General features: G+C 50.2%; 2 protein-coding genes across 3 annotated transcripts; one reads left to right on the plus strand and one right to left on the minus strand.

The window, feature by feature from the left end:
* The first annotated feature begins 90 nt into the window (after nt 1–90).
* On the plus strand, nt 91–1,951 carry LOC143180558 (protein arginine methyltransferase NDUFAF7, mitochondrial). Of its 2 annotated transcripts, XM_076380373.1 has the most exons (6): nt 113–262; nt 352–542; nt 663–770; nt 847–1,137; nt 1,228–1,341; nt 1,429–1,951. In XM_076380373.1, the coding sequence occupies exons 1-6, from the start codon at nt 205–207 to the stop codon at nt 1,915–1,917; spliced, it is 1,251 nt and encodes a 416-aa protein (XP_076236488.1). In that variant the 5' UTR covers nt 113–204; the 3' UTR covers nt 1,918–1,951. The 2 variants fall into 2 exon arrangements, with proteins under 2 accessions (XP_076236487.1, XP_076236488.1); XM_076380372.1 differs by having other exon boundaries at nt 91–542.
* A 116-nt stretch (nt 1,952–2,067) lies between these two features.
* LOC143180555 (CWF19-like protein 2) lies at nt 2,068–5,453 on the minus strand. The gene is made up of 10 exons (XM_076380364.1): nt 5,281–5,453; nt 4,634–5,059; nt 3,969–4,520; nt 3,753–3,864; nt 3,539–3,678; nt 3,393–3,458; nt 3,007–3,312; nt 2,714–2,866; nt 2,453–2,635; nt 2,068–2,362 (listed from the first exon to the last, which is right to left on the minus strand). Exons 1-10 carry the CDS (start codon nt 5,380–5,382, stop codon nt 2,219–2,221), a joined length of 2,184 nt encoding a protein of 727 aa, XP_076236479.1. The 5' UTR covers nt 5,383–5,453; the 3' UTR covers nt 2,068–2,218.
* Between the last annotated feature and the right edge of the window lie 13,031 nt (nt 5,454–18,484).

Raw genomic sequence — 18,484 nt, forward strand, 5'->3', positions numbered from 1 at the left:
CCATCTTCGAGCGTTCGAGCCGCGCCATCTCGTAAAGAAGATACCATGCGCGCTGCAAGCGGAAATACACGGTACTCCAAGCTATTGCCTATTCATATTTTATCGTGGAGATTCGCATCGTCAGACGCGCATAGAGAATCATGCCTTTAGCTTCGTCGCGCGTCGAAGAACAAGACTGGTTACACCGCGATAAACTTCGATCGAATGCTCGTCCAACAATCGAAATTGCGAAGATGCATCGAACATTTCGAACGTTCGAAGAGTGCGTGGGAAATTATAAATTGCTCGATACGCTAAGGTTATTAAAATACCGAAAGACAAATCGTATCTTTCATAAATCTTTCCATTTAGATACAAATAAATCGCAAAGTCTCTACAGACATTTGTATTCGAAGATTCTATCGTGCGGACCTATTTCCGTAGCCGATTACATGCAAGAAGTTTTAACCCATCCAACTGCGGGTTATTACATGAATAAAGATGTATTCGGGAAACAAGGAGATTTCGTCACGTCTCCAGAGATTACACAACTGTTCGGAGAAGTACATACAAATCTTGCGTAACGATTCGTAAGCCGATACACGTTCAACGCGGCGACAACAACAACAACAACAACAACGACGACAACAATAATACCGTATCGCGTTTCGTATCTTTCACAGATGATAGCCGTATGGATGTTACACGAGAAGCTAAAACTTTCCAAAGGCCCTTTTCAAATAATAGAGCTAGGTCCAGGCAGAGGAACTTTAGTCAAAGACGTATTACGGGTATGCCTCTGGTATCGTTACGCGTACCAGAGCAAGTAACGATCAGTTAGCGGAATATCTATTTTATCGTTCGTAGGTGTTCAAACAATTACGCGTCTTGAACGACGTATCGGTACACCTGGTAGAGATCAGTCCTGCTCTTTCTTCGATCCAAGCGAAAACCTTGTGCGAAACGATCAAAGAACACGACGTTAAGAGGGGAAGAAACGTATCGTCCGATCGAGACGCTGTCGCCTATTACAGAGAGGGTATCACGGAAGACGGTGCGAGTATCTATTGGTACTATTCCATTCAAGATGTACCAAAAAACTTCAGCATATTTTTAGCTCATGAATTTTTCGACGCACTACCGATACACAAGTTTCAGGTATACGAGACGTACCAGTTGTACGTTCCGGGAATATAAAAATAATCACGATACGTATTTATACAGCGGTTATGTTTTTTTTTCTTTTAGAAAACCGACAAAGGATGGAACGAAATTTTAGTGGACATAATCGAGGGAAGCAACGAAGAGAAATTTCGTTACGTCTTGTCGAGTACGCCAACCCCGGCCTCTCTTTACATATCGGTAAATACATTCTTTCGTATTTCTGTCGTCGAGCCAGATTCGTTACCGCATCGACCGAAAAAAGTCGAATAAACGAACATTTTACAGAACGACGAAAAGAGGGATCACGTGGAAATTAGCCCACAAAGTCTAAGGATAGTAGATTACATGGCCCGGTACTTGTGGGAATACGGTGGATTCGCTTTAATCTGCGATTATGGTCACAACGGTGACAAAACCGATACTTTTCGCGCATTTTCTCGACACAAAATCCACGATCCGTTGTTGCATCCAGGAAGCGCAGATCTAACGGCAGACGTCGACTTCGCAGCTTTGAAAAAAGTTGCGGAAAAAGATGACAGATCGATAACATTCGGTCCCGTGACTCAATCAAGCTTCTTGAAACGCCTTGGAATCGACGCAAGATTAGAAATACTTCTGAAAAATGCGTCGAAGGAGGAGAAAGAACAATTGGTTTCCGAGTATCGAATGATAATGGACGCAGACAAAATGGGAACGCGTTTCAAAGTTTTCTCGTTGTTTCCATCGATTTTGAAGGATTACTTTCGAAAAGTTCCAGTCGCAGGATTTTGTTGAACGCGTACGTACGCATACGTACGTGTACGCCTATATAGATACATGTCGATAAAAACAAAAAACAGCGGATACGACGAAAGGAAGAATCAAGGGATCCGTCTTTGAACCGTCGCTGTTGCACCGAGTCGAACAAAGTCCTACCACCTCGTATATCGTGTAACGTTACGTATATATTTGTAATCGTCTCGCAACTTTTTTTTTTTTGTAAACAGAAAAAAACATGTTCCAAAAATTTCGTACGCGCGTAGATACAAATTTACGTTCATATTTATCGAAATAAGATCTTTTTCTTTTTTAGAAATCAAGCACGACTCGTCGCTTCGAAATCATGTTTCTTCCACACGTCCGAGAACTTCAATACTTTTTCTCGCTGCTGATCGAAATTTTCCTTTTTAGGTTTTCGCCATACATCGTGATCCAAGTCTAACATTCCACCTATAATCTCCTGTAGAATAAAAACGATGAAATTTATTCGTCGTACACGCGTCCTTAGATCCGAATACTCTCTTTTTCAGAGAAAAGTAAGAAGGCGTACCTCTGCAAAATTTTTTGGAAACATTCGTTCATCTTCGATCACGTGAGCGTATCCTTTATTCGTTTCAAATTCTACCATGAAATAAGATAAACCGTTCGGAATAACTTGACGTACATCCTTACGTTCCAGATCTATAACCTTCTTATTCATCGACCATTCCGTTTCACACTCCAACAGGGCTTTCTGTGCCAAAAGCATGGAATACATTAGGTTCGACGTTACGCGCATCTATAAATCGCTCTACGATTAATACACGTTTACCTTGAAATACATTGGCGCTAGCTCGCCAATTTCTTTCGGCAAGGGGATACATTCCAGTCGCATATGCGAGAATTTACGATTTTTGTAAATTTCGTAAAATACTGGGTATTCGTTTCGCTCCTTAAATATTTCGTACAAAGTACGTTTGAATGCCTGAAACAAAAAAAAAAAAACAAAAAAAAAAAAAAAAGAAGAAGAAAGAAATCGAATAAGAAAATCGAATAAGAGAAAGGGAAGCATATTTTGCCCGTAAAAAGGAAAAGAAAAAAAAAAAAACGGAAAACACACGGTACCTTCAATTTCTCCCAAACGTTTTCGTCCAATCGTAATTGACAAGCAACGTGCTGTACAGGCGTTAAGATGCAATGTCCATCAGTCAAAGACGCGTAAGGCGGAAGACTCAAACAAATTTCGGAATCCATGGTAACGATCATGTGTCTCGACATGTATTTGGAATCGATACACCAGCGACAACCGTCCAAACTCTTCGACAAACGTTGGTGTTCCCCGATGGCGGACGAACGATCGATTTTACTTTGTTTTACGCCCGATCGGACACGCGTAATTTGTTCCTCGAATGCATCATCCATATCCACGTTCTGTAAAAAAAATAGGTAACGCATCGATCGATTTACACCGCACGCAAGACGAGTTACGTTACGTTACGTGAATTACATACTTTAGAAGCGGATTTAACGAACGCAGCCTCATCTTCGTTCGTAGATCTTCCTCTTTCGCGTCGAAACTGAAAATATTCGTCGCTTCAATCGCAGCTATCGTTTCACGATCGATACACATCCAAAATCGTTTCCTCGAAATACCTACCAATTGTTCCAACGAATAGTTATCGTCGTCGAAATAGTGTCGCACTCTTTTTCCAGAAGTATGCGTTCGGCGATTCTTTCGTTCGACGCGTTCCGAAGAGTCAGCAAATCGACTACTACACTCTAACGGTCTCGCAACACCTATCGCGCATAAAAAATTATCGATCAATTATATACAGTTAGAGCGGGCTAATTCGATCCCGTTTCGTACGTACCTTTGCGGTCGGTGCGCGAAAGAATTACATCTTCCGTCTCGCACGATTGCGCAGTTTTCACAGAAAGCTCTCTAGCTTTCTGCAATCGAAGTTTGAGTTCAGCAGCAAGTTCCTACGGACGAAGGATGATCGCGTATCATATAATTCAACGCCACGTAGAATACATATCATCGCATTCTTAAAAAAAAAAAAGAAAACTTTGACCGCTCAACTTACAGCATTTCCCATTATTTCAGCTTTAACGATCTTTGCCCCTAATTTATTCATTTCAGCCTCCGACATCAGTTCCGTCCGATCGCTTCCCGCCGCGTCGTCGTCGTCGTTCGCGTCGCTGTTGCTACTTTCAACACTAACGGTTATCGATCGAACGGTATCCGAATCGAGTCGCTTCTCTCTACTCTCATTCGACGTTTCGTTTCTCTGCCACCTTTTCGCGCCAGAGCGATTCGTTTGGTACGAAGCGTCGACAAAACAATCGTTATCGATGGGTTTTCTGTACTTTTCTTTTCGTTCCTCGAATCGTCGTCGGTTGTAATTTTCTCTACGTCGTTCACGCCTTTCCTCGCTTCCAGATCTAGGCGCGATACTTCGATCCCTGCTCGATTTCGCGGTGAAACCCGAAGGAGGTTCATCGTTCTCGTATCTCTCGTCGTCTCGCGGTTGATTTTCCAATCTAAATCTGTCGTCATTCTTCACGCGTCTCTCGGAAGTATGTCTTTTCGATGCTCTTTCCGCATTAGATATCATCGACCGTATAACTTCTAACGACTGAAAAGAATCCATATAGTCATTCGTTCGTTTATTTATTTACTTTTTTTTTTTTTTTTTCTTTTTTTTCTTTTATTTATTTCAGTCTTTAAAGTAAACGATAACGTCCTTACACCCCATCTATCCCTCGCAACTTCTTCCAGACTTCTACCTTCCTCTTCCGCCTGCTGTCGCGCTCTCAGAAGACTCTTCTTGAGCCAATTCGCATCCGTTATTTCCATATCTGGATTTGTCATCGAGTCTGTACACGGCGGTAAACCATTACCACCATTTTTCCAATACGGATTTAATTCCTTGTCGCTTCGACCCAGTTTGTCGAAATCGCATTTATCAACGTTCGCGGTGGCACTCGCGCTACAAGACGCAGACCGTTTCTTCGTCGCATCCTGTACACGTGGAAACATACTTTCCATGTTCATCCAATCTTCCCTTTTACGAGGTTCCGATTTCTTCGACGAAGAAGAAGGAGAAGTCGTATGCACAGGCACAGGTCGAGCGATCGATCTTTCAACCCATTCTTGCTCCTCGCCGCTACTGTTCTAAACTCGCATAAGATTAAGTTCAGGAGATAAATATAGGAGATGTCAGCGGAAGGTAGGGTATATCGCACAGTTAGCGCACGAACGACGAACGTCATTGTTCGGCACAAGAATCGTCCCATCAGGAAGGAACAAAGGAAAAGAAAAAAAAAAAGAGAATTATGCTACGGTAGCATCGAATAGGTTATAGACGGATATCGTACCGATAAAACAATACTTACATCACTCGAATTCGATTCGTTACGTTTCTTACGTCTTCTAGACTTCTTTTTATCCTTTCTTTTTTTGTTCTCACGTTCCGTCTTGCTTTCGTTGCGCTTCATTTCGATTATTTACAAACGGAACAGTGACTTAACTAACCAAGCACGCATCGATAGGCACATACACAAAATGCATCTAGACGCGTCATGGATCAGGATTCTACAAGGCATCTGGAGCTATCGCGATAAACCAAGGTCTGCCTAAATTGCGTGGGTGACCTAAGGGGGAAACAAAATTACGTATGACTTAATTTTTGCGGATAAAATTGACACCTACGACTTACTGGTTTTTTTAGAAACAACGTTTAAGACAGTCCTGAGACGGGTAGATGGGAAGTACGTAAATTTGGCAGAGCTCAGTACGAAATGGTCGTAACGCGAGGCGTCAACTCGCGTGGTCGAGATACAGAACGGATTATGCTATTATTATTAATAATTTGAATATTCAGACGACGCAAAGAGACGTCTGAGGGGTGCCACTCGTAGAATGAAACGAATCATTGATTACAAACAGTGATAAATGTAATCTTGAAACTGCTAGCGTAGAACCAAGTTAACTTGGCAGATGTCAGTACGAAACGGTTATACCGAGATGTGTCAAAATGCACCGGTCATACTTAAATCGGCTATTATTTATAATATATTATTAATAATCTGAACATTCCGAAGATGTACGATCACTGTAGGTGCACTATGCGTCCAATAAAAAAAAAAACTTTTTTGTATTATGAAATGGCGATTAATGTAATTTCTGAATGCTAGTACAACACCAACTGAACTTGACAGAGTCGTGTACAGTTTTTGGGGAAGCTAATGTGCCAAATAGCGTGGTTGAAACAAAACGGGAAAAATGTATTAATTAATAATTCGAGAAGTTGACGATGTGAAATGATTGTAAGGGTGTAAAATGCTTTCGTGTAAGGATAAATAACCATAGAAGTGTATGACGTATATCTTTATTACTCTGTTGCATAGAAAAAGAAATAATTAGAGCGAGGTACCAGTTGATCGCTAGAGGCGCTGCACGAATCAAACATCGGAATGAATGTTCGAAGTCTCTGATTGGACGCTATTCAGAAAGGCTCATTTTAAATATAATAATAATAATTATTGAATTATTTATTTCTTTTCTTTAGTTAATTATTTGTTTATATTTATAAGAGGGAGACATTGCGGCTAGTCGAACGGGCCAGTACGAGAACGGGCCAGTACGAGAACGGGCCAGTACGAGAACGGGCCAGTACGAGAACGGGCCAGTACGAGAACGGGCCAGTACGAGAACGGGCCAGTACGAGAACGGGCCAGTACGAGAACGGGCCAGTACGAGAACGGGCCAGTACGAGAACGGGCCAGTACGAGAACGGGCCAGTACGAGAACGGGCCAGTACGAGAACGGGCCAGTACGAGAACGGGCCAGTACGAGAACGGGCCAGTACGAGAACGGGCCAGTACGAGAACGGGCCAGTACGAGAACGGGCCAGTACGAGAACGGGCCAGTACGAGAACATTGCCGGTTAGGGTCTTCGGGGTTAGGGTCTTCGGGGTTAGGGTCTTCGGGGTTAGGGTCTTCGGGGTTAGGGTCTTCGGGGTTAGGGTCTTCGGGGTTAGGGTCTTCGGGGTTAGGGTCTTCGGGGTTAGGGTCTTCGGGGTTAGGGTCTTCGGGGTTAGGGTCTTCGGGGTTAGGGTCTTCGGGGTTAGGGTCTTCGGGGTTAGGGTCTTCGGGGTTAGGGTCTTCGGGGTTAGGGTCTTCGGGGTTAGGGTCTTCGGGGTTAGGGTCTTCGGGGTTAGGGTCTTCGGGGTTAGGGTCTTCGGGGTTAGGGTCTTCGGGGTTAGGGTCTTCGGGGTTAGGGTCTTCGGGGTTAGGGTCTTCGGGGTTAGGGTCTTCGGGGTTAGGGTCTTCGGGGTTAGGGTCTTCGGGGTTAGGGTCTTCGGGGTTAGGGTCTTCGGGGTTAGGGTCTTCGGGGTTAGGGTCTTCGGGGTTAGGGTCTTCGGGGTTAGGGTCTTCGGGGTTAGGGTCTTCGGGGTTAGGGTCTTCGGGGTTAGGGTCTTCGGGGTTAGGGTCTTCGGGGTTAGGGTCTTCGGGGTTAGGGTCTTCGGGGTTAGGGTCTTCGGGGTTAGGGTCTTCGGGGTTAGGGTCTTCGGGGTTAGGGTCTTCGGGGTTAGGGTCTTCGGGGTTAGGGTCTTCGGGGTTAGGGTCTGGGTTAGGTCTGGGTTAGGTCTGGGTTAGGTCTGGGTTAGGTCTGGGTTAGGTCTGGGTTAGGTCTGGGTTAGGTCTGGGTTAGGTCTGGGTTAGGTCTGGGTTAGGTCTGGGTTAGGTCTGGGTTAGGTCTGGGTTAGGTCTGGGTTAGGTCTGGGTTAGGTCTGGGTTAGGTCTGGGTTAGGTCTGGGTTAGGTCTGGGTTAGGTCTGGGTTAGGTCTGGGTTAGGTCTGGGTTAGGTCTGGGTTAGGTCTGGGTTAGGTCTGGGTTAGGTCTGGGTTAGGTCTGGGTTAGGTCTGGGTTAGGTCTGGGTTAGGTCTGGGTTAGGTCTGGGTTAGGTCTGGGTTAGGTCTGGGTTAGGTCTGGGTTAGGTCTGGGTTAGGTCTGGGTTAGGTCTGGGTTAGGTCTGGGTTAGGTCTGGGTTAGGTCTGGGTTAGGTCTGGGTTAGGTCTGGGTTAGGTCTGGGTTAGGTCTGGGTTAGGTCTGGGTTAGGTCTGGGTTAGGTCTGGGTTAGGTCTGGGTTAGGTCTGGGTTAGGTCTGGGTTAGGTCTGGGTTAGGTCTGGGTTAGGTCTGGGTTAGGTCTGGGTTAGGTCTGGGTTAGGTCTGGGTTAGGTCTGGGTTAGGTCTGGGTTAGGTCTGGGTTAGGTCTGGGTTAGGTCTGGGTTAGGTCTGGGTTAGGTCTGGGTTAGGTCTGGGTTAGGTCTGGGTTAGGTCTGGGTTAGGTCTGGGTTAGGTCTGGGTTAGGTCTGGGTTAGGTCTGGGTTAGGTCTGGGTTAGGTCTGGGTTAGGTCTGGGTTAGGTCTGGGTTAGGTCTGGGTTAGGTCTGGGTTAGGTCTGGGTTAGGTCTGGGTTAGGTCTGGGTTAGGTCTGGGTTAGGTCTGGGTTAGGTCTGGGTTAGGTCTGGGTTAGGTCTGGGTTAGGTCTGGGTTAGGTCTGGGTTAGGTCTGGGTTAGGTCTGGGTTAGGTCTGGGTTAGGTCTGGGTTAGGTCTGGGTTAGGTCTGGGTTAGGTCTGGGTTAGGTCTGGGTTAGGTCTGGGTTAGGTCTGGGTTAGGTCTGGGTTAGGTCTGGGTTAGGTCTGGGTTAGGTCTGGGTTAGGTCTGGGTTAGGTCTGGGTTAGGTCTGGGTTAGGTCTGGGTTAGGTCTGGGTTAGGTCTGGGTTAGGTCTGGGTTAGGTCTGGGTTAGGTCTGGGTTAGGTCTGGGTTAGGTCTGGGTTAGGTCTGGGTTAGGTCTGGGTTAGGTCTGGGTTAGGTCTGGGTTAGGTCTGGGTTAGGTCTGGGTTAGGTCTGGGTTAGGTCTGGGTTAGGTCTGGGTTAGGTCTGGGTTAGGTCTGGGTTAGGTCTGGGTTAGGTCTGGGTTAGGTCTGGGTTAGGTCTGGGTTAGGTCTGGGTTAGGTCTGGGTTAGGTCTGGGTTAGGTCTGGGTTAGGTCTGGGTTAGGTCTGGGTTAGGTCTGGGTTAGGTCTGGGTTAGGTCTGGGTTAGGTCTGGGTTAGGTCTGGGTTAGGTCTGGGTTAGGTCTGGGTTAGGTCTGGGTTAGGTCTGGGTTAGGTCTGGGTTAGGTCTGGGTTAGGTCTGGGTTAGGTCTGGGTTAGGTCTGGGTTAGGTCTGGGTTAGGTCTGGGTTAGGTCTGGGTTAGGTCTGGGTTAGGTCTGGGTTAGGTCTGGGTTAGGTCTGGGTTAGGTCTGGGTTAGGTCTGGGTTAGGTCTGGGTTAGGTCTGGGTTAGGTCTGGGTTAGGTCTGGGTTAGGTCTGGGTTAGGTCTGGGTTAGGTCTGGGTTAGGTCTGGGTTAGGTCTGGGTTAGGTCTGGGTTAGGTCTGGGTTAGGTCTGGGTTAGGTCTGGGTTAGGTCTGGGTTAGGTCTGGGTTAGGTCTGGGTTAGGTCTGGGTTAGGTCTGGGTTAGGTCTGGGTTAGGTCTGGGTTAGGTCTGGGTTAGGTCTGGGTTAGGTCTGGGTTAGGTCTGGGTTAGGTCTGGGTTAGGTCTGGGTTAGGTCTGGGTTAGGTCTGGGTTAGGTCTGGGTTAGGTCTGGGTTAGGTCTGGGTTAGGTCTGGGTTAGGTCTGGGTTAGGTCTGGGTTAGGTCTGGGTTAGGTCTGGGTTAGGTCTGGGTTAGGTCTGGGTTAGGTCTGGGTTAGGTCTGGGTTAGGTCTGGGTTAGGTCTGGGTTAGGTCTGGGTTAGGTCTGGGTTAGGTCTGGGTTAGGTCTGGGTTAGGTCTGGGTTAGGTCTGGGTTAGGTCTGGGTTAGGTCTGGGTTAGGTCTGGGTTAGGTCTGGGTTAGGTCTGGGTTAGGTCTGGGTTAGGTCTGGGTTAGGTCTGGGTTAGGTCTGGGTTAGGTCTGGGTTAGGTCTGGGTTAGGTCTGGGTTAGGTCTGGGTTAGGTCTGGGTTAGGTCTGGGTTAGGTCTGGGTTAGGTCTGGGTTAGGTCTGGGTTAGGTCTGGGTTAGGTCTGGGTTAGGTCTGGGTTAGGTCTGGGTTAGGTCTGGGTTAGGTCTGGGTTAGGTCTGGGTTAGGTCTGGGTTAGGTCTGGGTTAGGTCTGGGTTAGGTCTGGGTTAGGTCTGGGTTAGGTCTGGGTTAGGTCTGGGTTAGGTCTGGGTTAGGTCTGGGTTAGGTCTGGGTTAGGTCTGGGTTAGGTCTGGGTTAGGTCTGGGTTAGGTCTGGGTTAGGTCTGGGTTAGGTCTGGGTTAGGTCTGGGTTAGGTCTGGGTTAGGTCTGGGTTAGGTCTGGGTTAGGTCTGGGTTAGGTCTGGGTTAGGTCTGGGTTAGGTCTGGGTTAGGTCTGGGTTAGGTCTGGGTTAGGTCTGGGTTAGGTCTGGGTTAGGTCTGGGTTAGGTCTGGGTTAGGTCTGGGTTAGGTCTGGGTTAGGTCTGGGTTAGGTCTGGGTTAGGTCTGGGTTAGGTCTGGGTTAGGTCTGGGTTAGGTCTGGGTTAGGTCTGGGTTAGGTCTGGGTTAGGTCTGGGTTAGGTCTGGGTTAGGTCTGGGTTAGGTCTGGGTTAGGTCTGGGTTAGGTCTGGGTTAGGTCTGGGTTAGGTCTGGGTTAGGTCTGGGTTAGGTCTGGGTTAGGTCTGGGTTAGGTCTGGGTTAGGTCTGGGTTAGGTCTGGGTTAGGTCTGGGTTAGGTCTGGGTTAGGTCTGGGTTAGGTCTGGGTTAGGTCTGGGTTAGGTCTGGGTTAGGTCTGGGTTAGGTCTGGGTTAGGTCTGGGTTAGGTCTGGGTTAGGTCTGGGTTAGGTCTGGGTTAGGTCTGGGTTAGGTCTGGGTTAGGTCTGGGTTAGGTCTGGGTTAGGTCTGGGTTAGGTCTGGGTTAGGTCTGGGTTAGGTCTGGGTTAGGTCTGGGTTAGGTCTGGGTTAGGTCTGGGTTAGGTCTGGGTTAGGTCTGGGTTAGGTCTGGGTTAGGTCTGGGTTAGGTCTGGGTTAGGTCTGGGTTAGGTCTGGGTTAGGTCTGGGTTAGGTCTGGGTTAGGTCTGGGTTAGGTCTGGGTTAGGTCTGGGTTAGGTCTGGGTTAGGTCTGGGTTAGGTCTGGGTTAGGTCTGGGTTAGGTCTGGGTTAGGTCTGGGTTAGGTCTGGGTTAGGTCTGGGTTAGGTCTGGGTTAGGTCTGGGTTAGGTCTGGGTTAGGTCTGGGTTAGGTCTGGGTTAGGTCTGGGTTAGGTCTGGGTTAGGTCTGGGTTAGGTCTGGGTTAGGTCTGGGTTAGGTCTGGGTTAGGTCTGGGTTAGGTCTGGGTTAGGTCTGGGTTAGGTCTGGGTTAGGTCTGGGTTAGGTCTGGGTTAGGTCTGGGTTAGGTCTGGGTTAGGTCTGGGTTAGGTCTGGGTTAGGTCTGGGTTAGGTCTGGGTTAGGTCTGGGTTAGGTCTGGGTTAGGTCTGGGTTAGGTCTGGGTTAGGTCTGGGTTAGGTCTGGGTTAGGTCTGGGTTAGGTCTGGGTTAGGTCTGGGTTAGGTCTGGGTTAGGTCTGGGTTAGGTCTGGGTTAGGTCTGGGTTAGGTCTGGGTTAGGTCTGGGTTAGGTCTGGGTTAGGTCTGGGTTAGGTCTGGGTTAGGTCTGGGTTAGGTCTGGGTTAGGTCTGGGTTAGGTCTGGGTTAGGTCTGGGTTAGGTCTGGGTTAGGTCTGGGTTAGGTCTGGGTTAGGTCTGGGTTAGGTCTGGGTTAGGTCTGGGTTAGGTCTGGGTTAGGTCTGGGTTAGGTCTGGGTTAGGTCTGGGTTAGGTCTGGGTTAGGTCTGGGTTAGGTCTGGGTTAGGTCTGGGTTAGGTCTGGGTTAGGTCTGGGTTAGGTCTGGGTTAGGTCTGGGTTAGGTCTGGGTTAGGTCTGGGTTAGGTCTGGGTTAGGTCTGGGTTAGGTCTGGGTTAGGTCTGGGTTAGGTCTGGGTTAGGTCTGGGTTAGGTCTGGGTTAGGTCTGGGTTAGGTCTGGGTTAGGTCTGGGTTAGGTCTGGGTTAGGTCTGGGTTAGGTCTGGGTTAGGTCTGGGTTAGGTCTGGGTTAGGTCTGGGTTAGGTCTGGGTTAGGTCTGGGTTAGGTCTGGGTTAGGTCTGGGTTAGGTCTGGGTTAGGTCTGGGTTAGGTCTGGGTTAGGTCTGGGTTAGGTCTGGGTTAGGTCTGGGTTAGGTCTGGGTTAGGTCTGGGTTAGGTCTGGGTTAGGTCTGGGTTAGGTCTGGGTTAGGTCTGGGTTAGGTCTGGGTTAGGTCTGGGTTAGGTCTGGGTTAGGTCTGGGTTAGGTCTGGGTTAGGTCTGGGTTAGGTCTGGGTTAGGTCTGGGTTAGGTCTGGGTTAGGTCTGGGTTAGGTCTGGGTTAGGTCTGGGTTAGGTCTGGGTTAGGTCTGGGTTAGGTCTGGGTTAGGTCTGGGTTAGGTCTGGGTTAGGTCTGGGTTAGGTCTGGGTTAGGTCTGGGTTAGGTCTGGGTTAGGTCTGGGTTAGGTCTGGGTTAGGTCTGGGTTAGGTCTGGGTTAGGTCTGGGTTAGGTCTGGGTTAGGTCTGGGTTAGGTCTGGGTTAGGTCTGGGTTAGGTCTGGGTTAGGTCTGGGTTAGGTCTGGGTTAGGTCTGGGTTAGGTCTGGGTTAGGTCTGGGTTAGGTCTGGGTTAGGTCTGGGTTAGGTCTGGGTTAGGTCTGGGTTAGGTCTGGGTTAGGTCTGGGTTAGGTCTGGGTTAGGTCTGGGTTAGGTCTGGGTTAGGTCTGGGTTAGGTCTGGGTTAGGTCTGGGTTAGGTCTGGGTTAGGTCTGGGTTAGGTCTGGGTTAGGTCTGGGTTAGGTCTGGGTTAGGTCTGGGTTAGGTCTGGGTTAGGTCTGGGTTAGGTCTGGGTTAGGTCTGGGTTAGGTCTGGGTTAGGTCTGGGTTAGGTCTGGGTTAGGTCTGGGTTAGGTCTGGGTTAGGTCTGGGTTAGGTCTGGGTTAGGTCTGGGTTAGGTCTGGGTTAGGTCTGGGTTAGGTCTGGGTTAGGTCTGGGTTAGGTCTGGGTTAGGTCTGGGTTAGGTCTGGGTTAGGTCTGGGTTAGGTCTGGGTTAGGTCTGGGTTAGGTCTGGGTTAGGTCTGGGTTAGGTCTGGTGTCTGGTTGTCTGGGTTAGGTCTGGTTAGTCTGGGTTTTAACTGTTTGGTTCTGTAGTTGTAGGTCTGGGTTAGGTCTGGGTTAGGTCTGGGTTAGGTCTGGGTTAGGTCTGGGTTAGGTCTGGGTTAGGTCTGGGTTAGGTCTGGGTTAGGTCTGGGTAGGTCTGGGTTAGGTCTGGGTTAGGTCTGGTTAGCTGGTTAGTCTGGTTAGGTTAGGTCTGGGTTAGGTCTGGGTTAGGTCTGGGTTAGGTCTGGGTTAGGTCTGGGTTAGGTCTGGGTTAGGTCTGGGTTAGGTCTGGGTTAGGTCTGGGTTAGGTCTGGGTTAGGTCTGGGTTAGGTCTGGGTTAGGTCTGGGTTAGGTCTGGGTTAGGTCTGGGTTAGGTCTGGGTTAGGTCTGGGTTAGGTCTGGGTTAGGTCTGGGTTAGGTCTGGGTTAGGTCTGGGTTAGGTCTGGGTTAGGTCTGGGTTAGGTCTGGGTTAGGTCTGGGTTAGGTCTGGGTTAGGTCTGGGTTAGGTCTGGGTTAGGTCTGGGTTAGGTCTGGGTTAGGTCTGGGTTAGGTCTGGGTTAGGTCTGGGTTAGGTCTGGGTTAGGTCTGGGTTAGGTCTGGGTTAGGTCTGGGTTAGGTCTGGGTTAGGTCTGGGTTAGGTCTGGGTTAGGTCTGGGTTAGGTCTGGGTTAGGTCTGGGTTAGGTCTGGGTTAGGTCTGGGTTAGGTCTGGGTTAGGTCTGGGTTAGGTCTGGGTTAGGTCTGGGTTAGGTCTGGGTTAGGTCTGGGTTAGGTCTGGGTTAGGTCTGGGTTAGGTCTGGGTTAGGTCTGGGTTAGGTCTGGGTTAGGTCTGGGTTAGGTCTGGGTTAGGTCTGGGTTAGGTCTGGGTTAGGTCTGGGTTAGGTCTGGGTTAGGTCTGGGTTAGGTCTGGGTTAGGTCTGGGTTAGGTCTGGGTTAGGTCTGGGTTAGGTCTGGGTTAGGTCTGGGTTAGGTCTGGGTTAGGTCTGGGTTAGGTCTGGGTTAGGTCTGGGTTAGGTCTGGGTTAGGTCTGGGTTAGGTCTGGGTTAGGTCTGGGTTAGGTCTGGGTTAGGTCTGGGTTAGGTCTGGGTTAGGTCTGGGTTAGGTCTGGGTTAGGTCTGGGTTAGGTCTGGGTTAGGTCTGGGTTAGGTCTGGGTTAGGTCTGGGTTAGGTCTGGGTTAGGTCTGGGTTAGGTCTGGGTTAGGTCTGGGTTAGGTCTGGGTTAGGTCTGGGTTAGGTCTGGGTTAGGTCTGGGTTAGGTCTGGGTTAGGTCTGGGTTAGGTCTGGGTTAGGTCTGGGTTAGGTCTGGGTTAGGTCTGGGTTAGGTCTGGGTTAGGTCTGGGTTAGGTCTGGGTTAGGTCTGGGTTAGGTCTGGGTTAGGTCTGGGTTAGGTCTGGGTTAGGTCTGGGTTAGGTCTGGGTTAGGTCTGGGTTAGGTCTGGGTTAGGTCTGGGTTAGGTCTGGGTTAGGTCTGGGTTAGGTCTGGGTTAGGTCTGGGTTAGGTCTGGGTTAGGTCTGGGTTAGGTCTGGGTTAGGTCTGGGTTAGGTCTGGGTTAGGTCTGGGTTAGGTCTGGGTTAGGTCTGGGTTAGGTCTGGGTTAGGTCTGGGTTAGGTCTGGGTTAGGTCTGGGTTAGGTCTGGGTTAGGTCTGGGTTAGGTCTGGGTTAGGTCTGGGTTAGGTCTGGGTTAGGTCTGGGTTAGGTCTGGGTTAGGTCTGGGTTAGGTCTGGGTTAGGTCTGGGTTAGGTCTGGGTTAGGTCTGGGTTAGGTCTGGGTTAGGTCTGGGTTAGGTCTGGGTTAGGTCTGGGTTAGGTCTGGGTTAGGTCTGGGTTAGGTCTGGGTTAGGTCTGGGTTAGGTCTGGGTTAGGTCTGGGTTAGGTCTGGGTTAGGTCTGGGTTAGGTCTGGGTTAGGTCTGGGTTAGGTCTGGGTTAGGTCTGGGTTAGGTCTGGGTTAGGTCTGGGTTAGGTCTGGGTTAGGTCTGGGTTAGGTCTGGGTTAGGTCTGGGTTAGGTCTGGGTTAGGTCTGGGTTAGGTCTGGGTTAGGTCTGGGTTAGGTCTGGGTTAGGTCTGGGTTAGGTCTGGGTTAGGTCTGGGTTAGGTCTGGGTTAGGTCTGGGTTAGGTCTGGGTTAGGTCTGGGTTAGGTCTGGGTTAGGTCTGGGTTAGGTCTGGGTTAGGTCTGGGTTAGGTCTGGGTTAGGTCTGGGTTAGGTCTGGGTTAGGTCTGGGTTAGGTCTGGGTTAGGTCTGGGTTAGGTCTGGGTTAGGTCTGGGTTAGGTCTGGGTTAGGTCTGGGTTAGGTCTGGGTTAGGTCTGGGTTAGGTCTGGGTTAGGTCTGGGTTAGGTCTGGGTTAGGTCTGGGTTAGGTCTGGGTTAGGTCTGGGTTAGGTCTGGGTTAGGTCTGGGTTAGGTCTGGGTTAGGTCTGGGTTAGGTCTGGGTTAGGTCTGGGTTAGGTCTGGGTTAGGTCTGGGTTAGGTCTGGGTTAGGTCTGGGTTAGGTCTGGGTTAGGTCTGGGTTAGGTCTGGGTTAGGTCTGGGTTAGGTCTGGGTTAGGTCTGGGTTAGGTCTGGGTTAGGTCTGGGTTAGGTCTGGGTTAGGTCTGGGTTAGGTCTGGGTTAGGTCTGGGTTAGGTCTGGGTTAGGTCTGGGTTAGGTCTGGGTTAGGTCTGGGTTAGGTCTGGGTTAGGTCTGGGTTAGGTCTGGGTTAGGTCTGGGTTAGGTCTGGGTTAGGTCTGGGTTAGGTCTGGGTTAGGTCTGGGTTAGGTCTGGGTTAGGTCTGGGTTAGGTCTGGGTTAGGTCTGGGTTAGGTCTGGGTTAGGTCTGGGTTAGGTCTGGGTTAGGTCTGGGTTAGGTCTGGGTTAGGTCTGGGTTAGGTCTGGGTTAGGTCTGGGTTAGGTCTGGGTTAGGTCTGGGTTAGGTCTGGGTTAGGTCTGGGTTAGGTCTGGGTTAGGTCTGGGTTAGGTCTGGGTTAGGTCTGGGTTAGGTCTGGGTTAGGTCTGGGTTAGGTCTGGGTTAGGTCTGGGTTAGGTCTGGGTTAGGTCTGGGTTAGGTCTGGGTTAGGTCTGGGTTAGGTCTGGGTTAGGTCTGGGTTAGGTCTGGGTTAGGTCTGGGTTAGGTCAGGGTTAGGTCTGGGTTAGGTCTGGGTTAGGTCTGGGTTAGGTCTGGGTTAGGTCTGGGTTAGGTCTGGGTTAGGTCTGGGTTAGGTCTGGGTTAGGTCTGGGTTAGGTCTGGGTTAGGTCTGGGTTAGGTCTGGGTTAGGTCTGGGTTAGGTCTGGGTTAGGTCTGGGTTAGGTCTGGGTTAGGTCTGGGTTAGGTCTGGGTTAGGTCTGGGTTAGGTCTGGGTTAGGTCTGGGTTAGGTCTGGGTTAGGTCTGGGTTAGGTCTGGGTTAGGTCTGGGTTAGGTCTGGGTTAGGTCTGGGTTAGGTCTGGGTTAGGTCTGGGTTAGGTCTGGGTTAGGTCTGGGTTAGGTCTGGGTTAGGTCTGGGTTAGGTCTGGGTTAGGTCTGGGTTAGGTCTGGGTTAGGTCTGGGTTAGGTCTGGGTTAGGTCTGGGTTAGGTCTGGGTTAGGTCTGGGTTAGGTCTGGGTTAGGTCTGGGTTAGGTCTGGGTTAGGTCTGGGTTAGGTCTGGGTTAGGTCTGGGTTAGGTCTGGGTTAGGTCTGGGTTAGGTCTGGGTTAGGTCTGGGTTAGGTCTGGGTTAGGTCTGGGTTAGGTCTGGGTTAGGTCTGGGTTAGGTCTGGGTTAGGTCTGGGTTAGGTCTGGGTTAGGTCTGGGTTAGGTCTGGGTTAGGTCTGGGTTAGGTCTGGGTTAGGTCTGGGTTAGGTCTGGGTTAGGTCTGGGTTAGGTCTGGGTTAGGTCTGGGTTAGGTCTGGGTTAGGTCTGGGTTAGGTCTGGGTTAGGTCTGGGTTAGGTCTGGGTTAGGTCTGGGTTAGGTCTGGGTTAGGTCTGGGTTAGGTCTGGGTTAGGTCTGGGTTAGGTCTGGGTTAGGTCTGGGTTAGGTCTGGGTTAGGTCTGGGTTAGGTCTGGGTTAGGTCTGGGTTAGGTCTGGGTTAGGTCTGGGTTAGGTCTGGGTTAGGTCTGGGTTAGGTCTGGGTTAGGTCTGGGTTAGGTCTGGGTTAGGTCTGGGTTAGGTCTGGGTTAGGTCTGGGTTAGGTCTGGGTTAGGTCTGGGTTAGGTCTGGGTTAGGTCTGGGTTAGGTCTGGGTTAGGTCTGGGTTAGGTCTGGGTTAGGTCTGGGTTAGGTCTGGGTTAGGTCTGGGTTAGGTCTGGGTTAGGTCTGGGTTAGGTCTGGGTTAGGTCTGGGTTAGGTCTGGGTTAGGTCTGGGTTAGGTCTGGGTTAGGTCTGGGTTAGGTCTGGGTTAGGTCTGGGTTAGGTCTGGGTTAGGTCTGGGTTAGGTCTGGGTTAGGTCTGGGTTAGGTCTGGGTTAGGTCTGGGTTAGGTCTGGGTTAGGTCTGGGTTAGGTCTGGGTTAGGTCTGGGTTAGGTCTGGGTTAGGTCTGGGTTAGGTCTGGGTTAGGTCTGGGTTAGGTCTGGGTTAGGTCTGGGTTAGGTCTGGGTTAGGTCTGGGTTAGGTCTGGGTTAGGTCTGGGTTAGGTCTGGGTTAGGTCTGGGTTAGGTCTGGGTTAGGTCTGGGTTAGGTCTGGGTTAGGTCTGGGTTAGGTCTGGGTTAGGTCTGGGTTAGGTCTGGGTTAGGTCTGGGTTAGGTCTGGGTTAGGTCTGGGTTAGGTCTGGGTTAGGTCTGGGTTAGGTCTGGGTTAGGTCTGGGTTAGGTCTGGGTTAGGTCTGGGTTAGGTCTGGGTTAGGTCTGGGTTAGGTCTGGGTTAGGTCTGGGTTAGGTCTGGGTTAGGTCTGGGTTAGGTCTGGGTTAGGTCTGGGTTAGGTCTGGGTTAGGTCTGGGTTAGGTCTGGGTTAGGTCTGGGTTAGGTCTGGGTTAGGTCTGGGTTAGGTCTGGGTTAGGTCTGGGTTAGGTCTGGGTTAGGTCTGGGTTAGGTCTGGGTTAGGTCTGGGTTAGGTCTGGGTTAGGTCTGGGTTAGGTCTGGGTTAGGTCTGGGTTAGGTCTGGGTTAGGTCTGGGTTAGGTCTGGGTTAGGTCTGGGTTAGGTCTGGGTTAGGTCTGGGTTAGGTCTGGGTTAGGTCTGGGTTAGGTCTGGGTTAGGTCTGGGTTAGGTCTGGGTTAGGTCTGGGTTAGGTCTGGGTTAGGTCTGGGTTAGGTCTGGGTTAGGTCTGGGTTAGGTCTGGGTTAGGTCTGGGTTAGGTCTGGGTTAGGTCTGGGTTAGGTCTGGGTTAGGTCTGGGTTAGGTCTGGGTTAGGTCTGGGTTAGGTCTGGGTTAGGTCTGGGTTAGGTCTGGGTTAGGTCTGGGTTAGGTCTGGGTTAGGTCTGGGTTAGGTCTGGGTTAGGTCTGGGTTAGGTCTGGGTTAGGTCTGGGTTAGGTCTGGGTTAGGTCTGGGTTAGGTCTGGGTTAGGT

Source organism: Calliopsis andreniformis, chromosome 6, assembly GCF_051401765.1.
Source record: "Calliopsis andreniformis isolate RMS-2024a chromosome 6, iyCalAndr_principal, whole genome shotgun sequence".
NCBI classification, from domain to species: Eukaryota; Metazoa; Arthropoda; class Insecta; order Hymenoptera; family Andrenidae; genus Calliopsis; species Calliopsis andreniformis.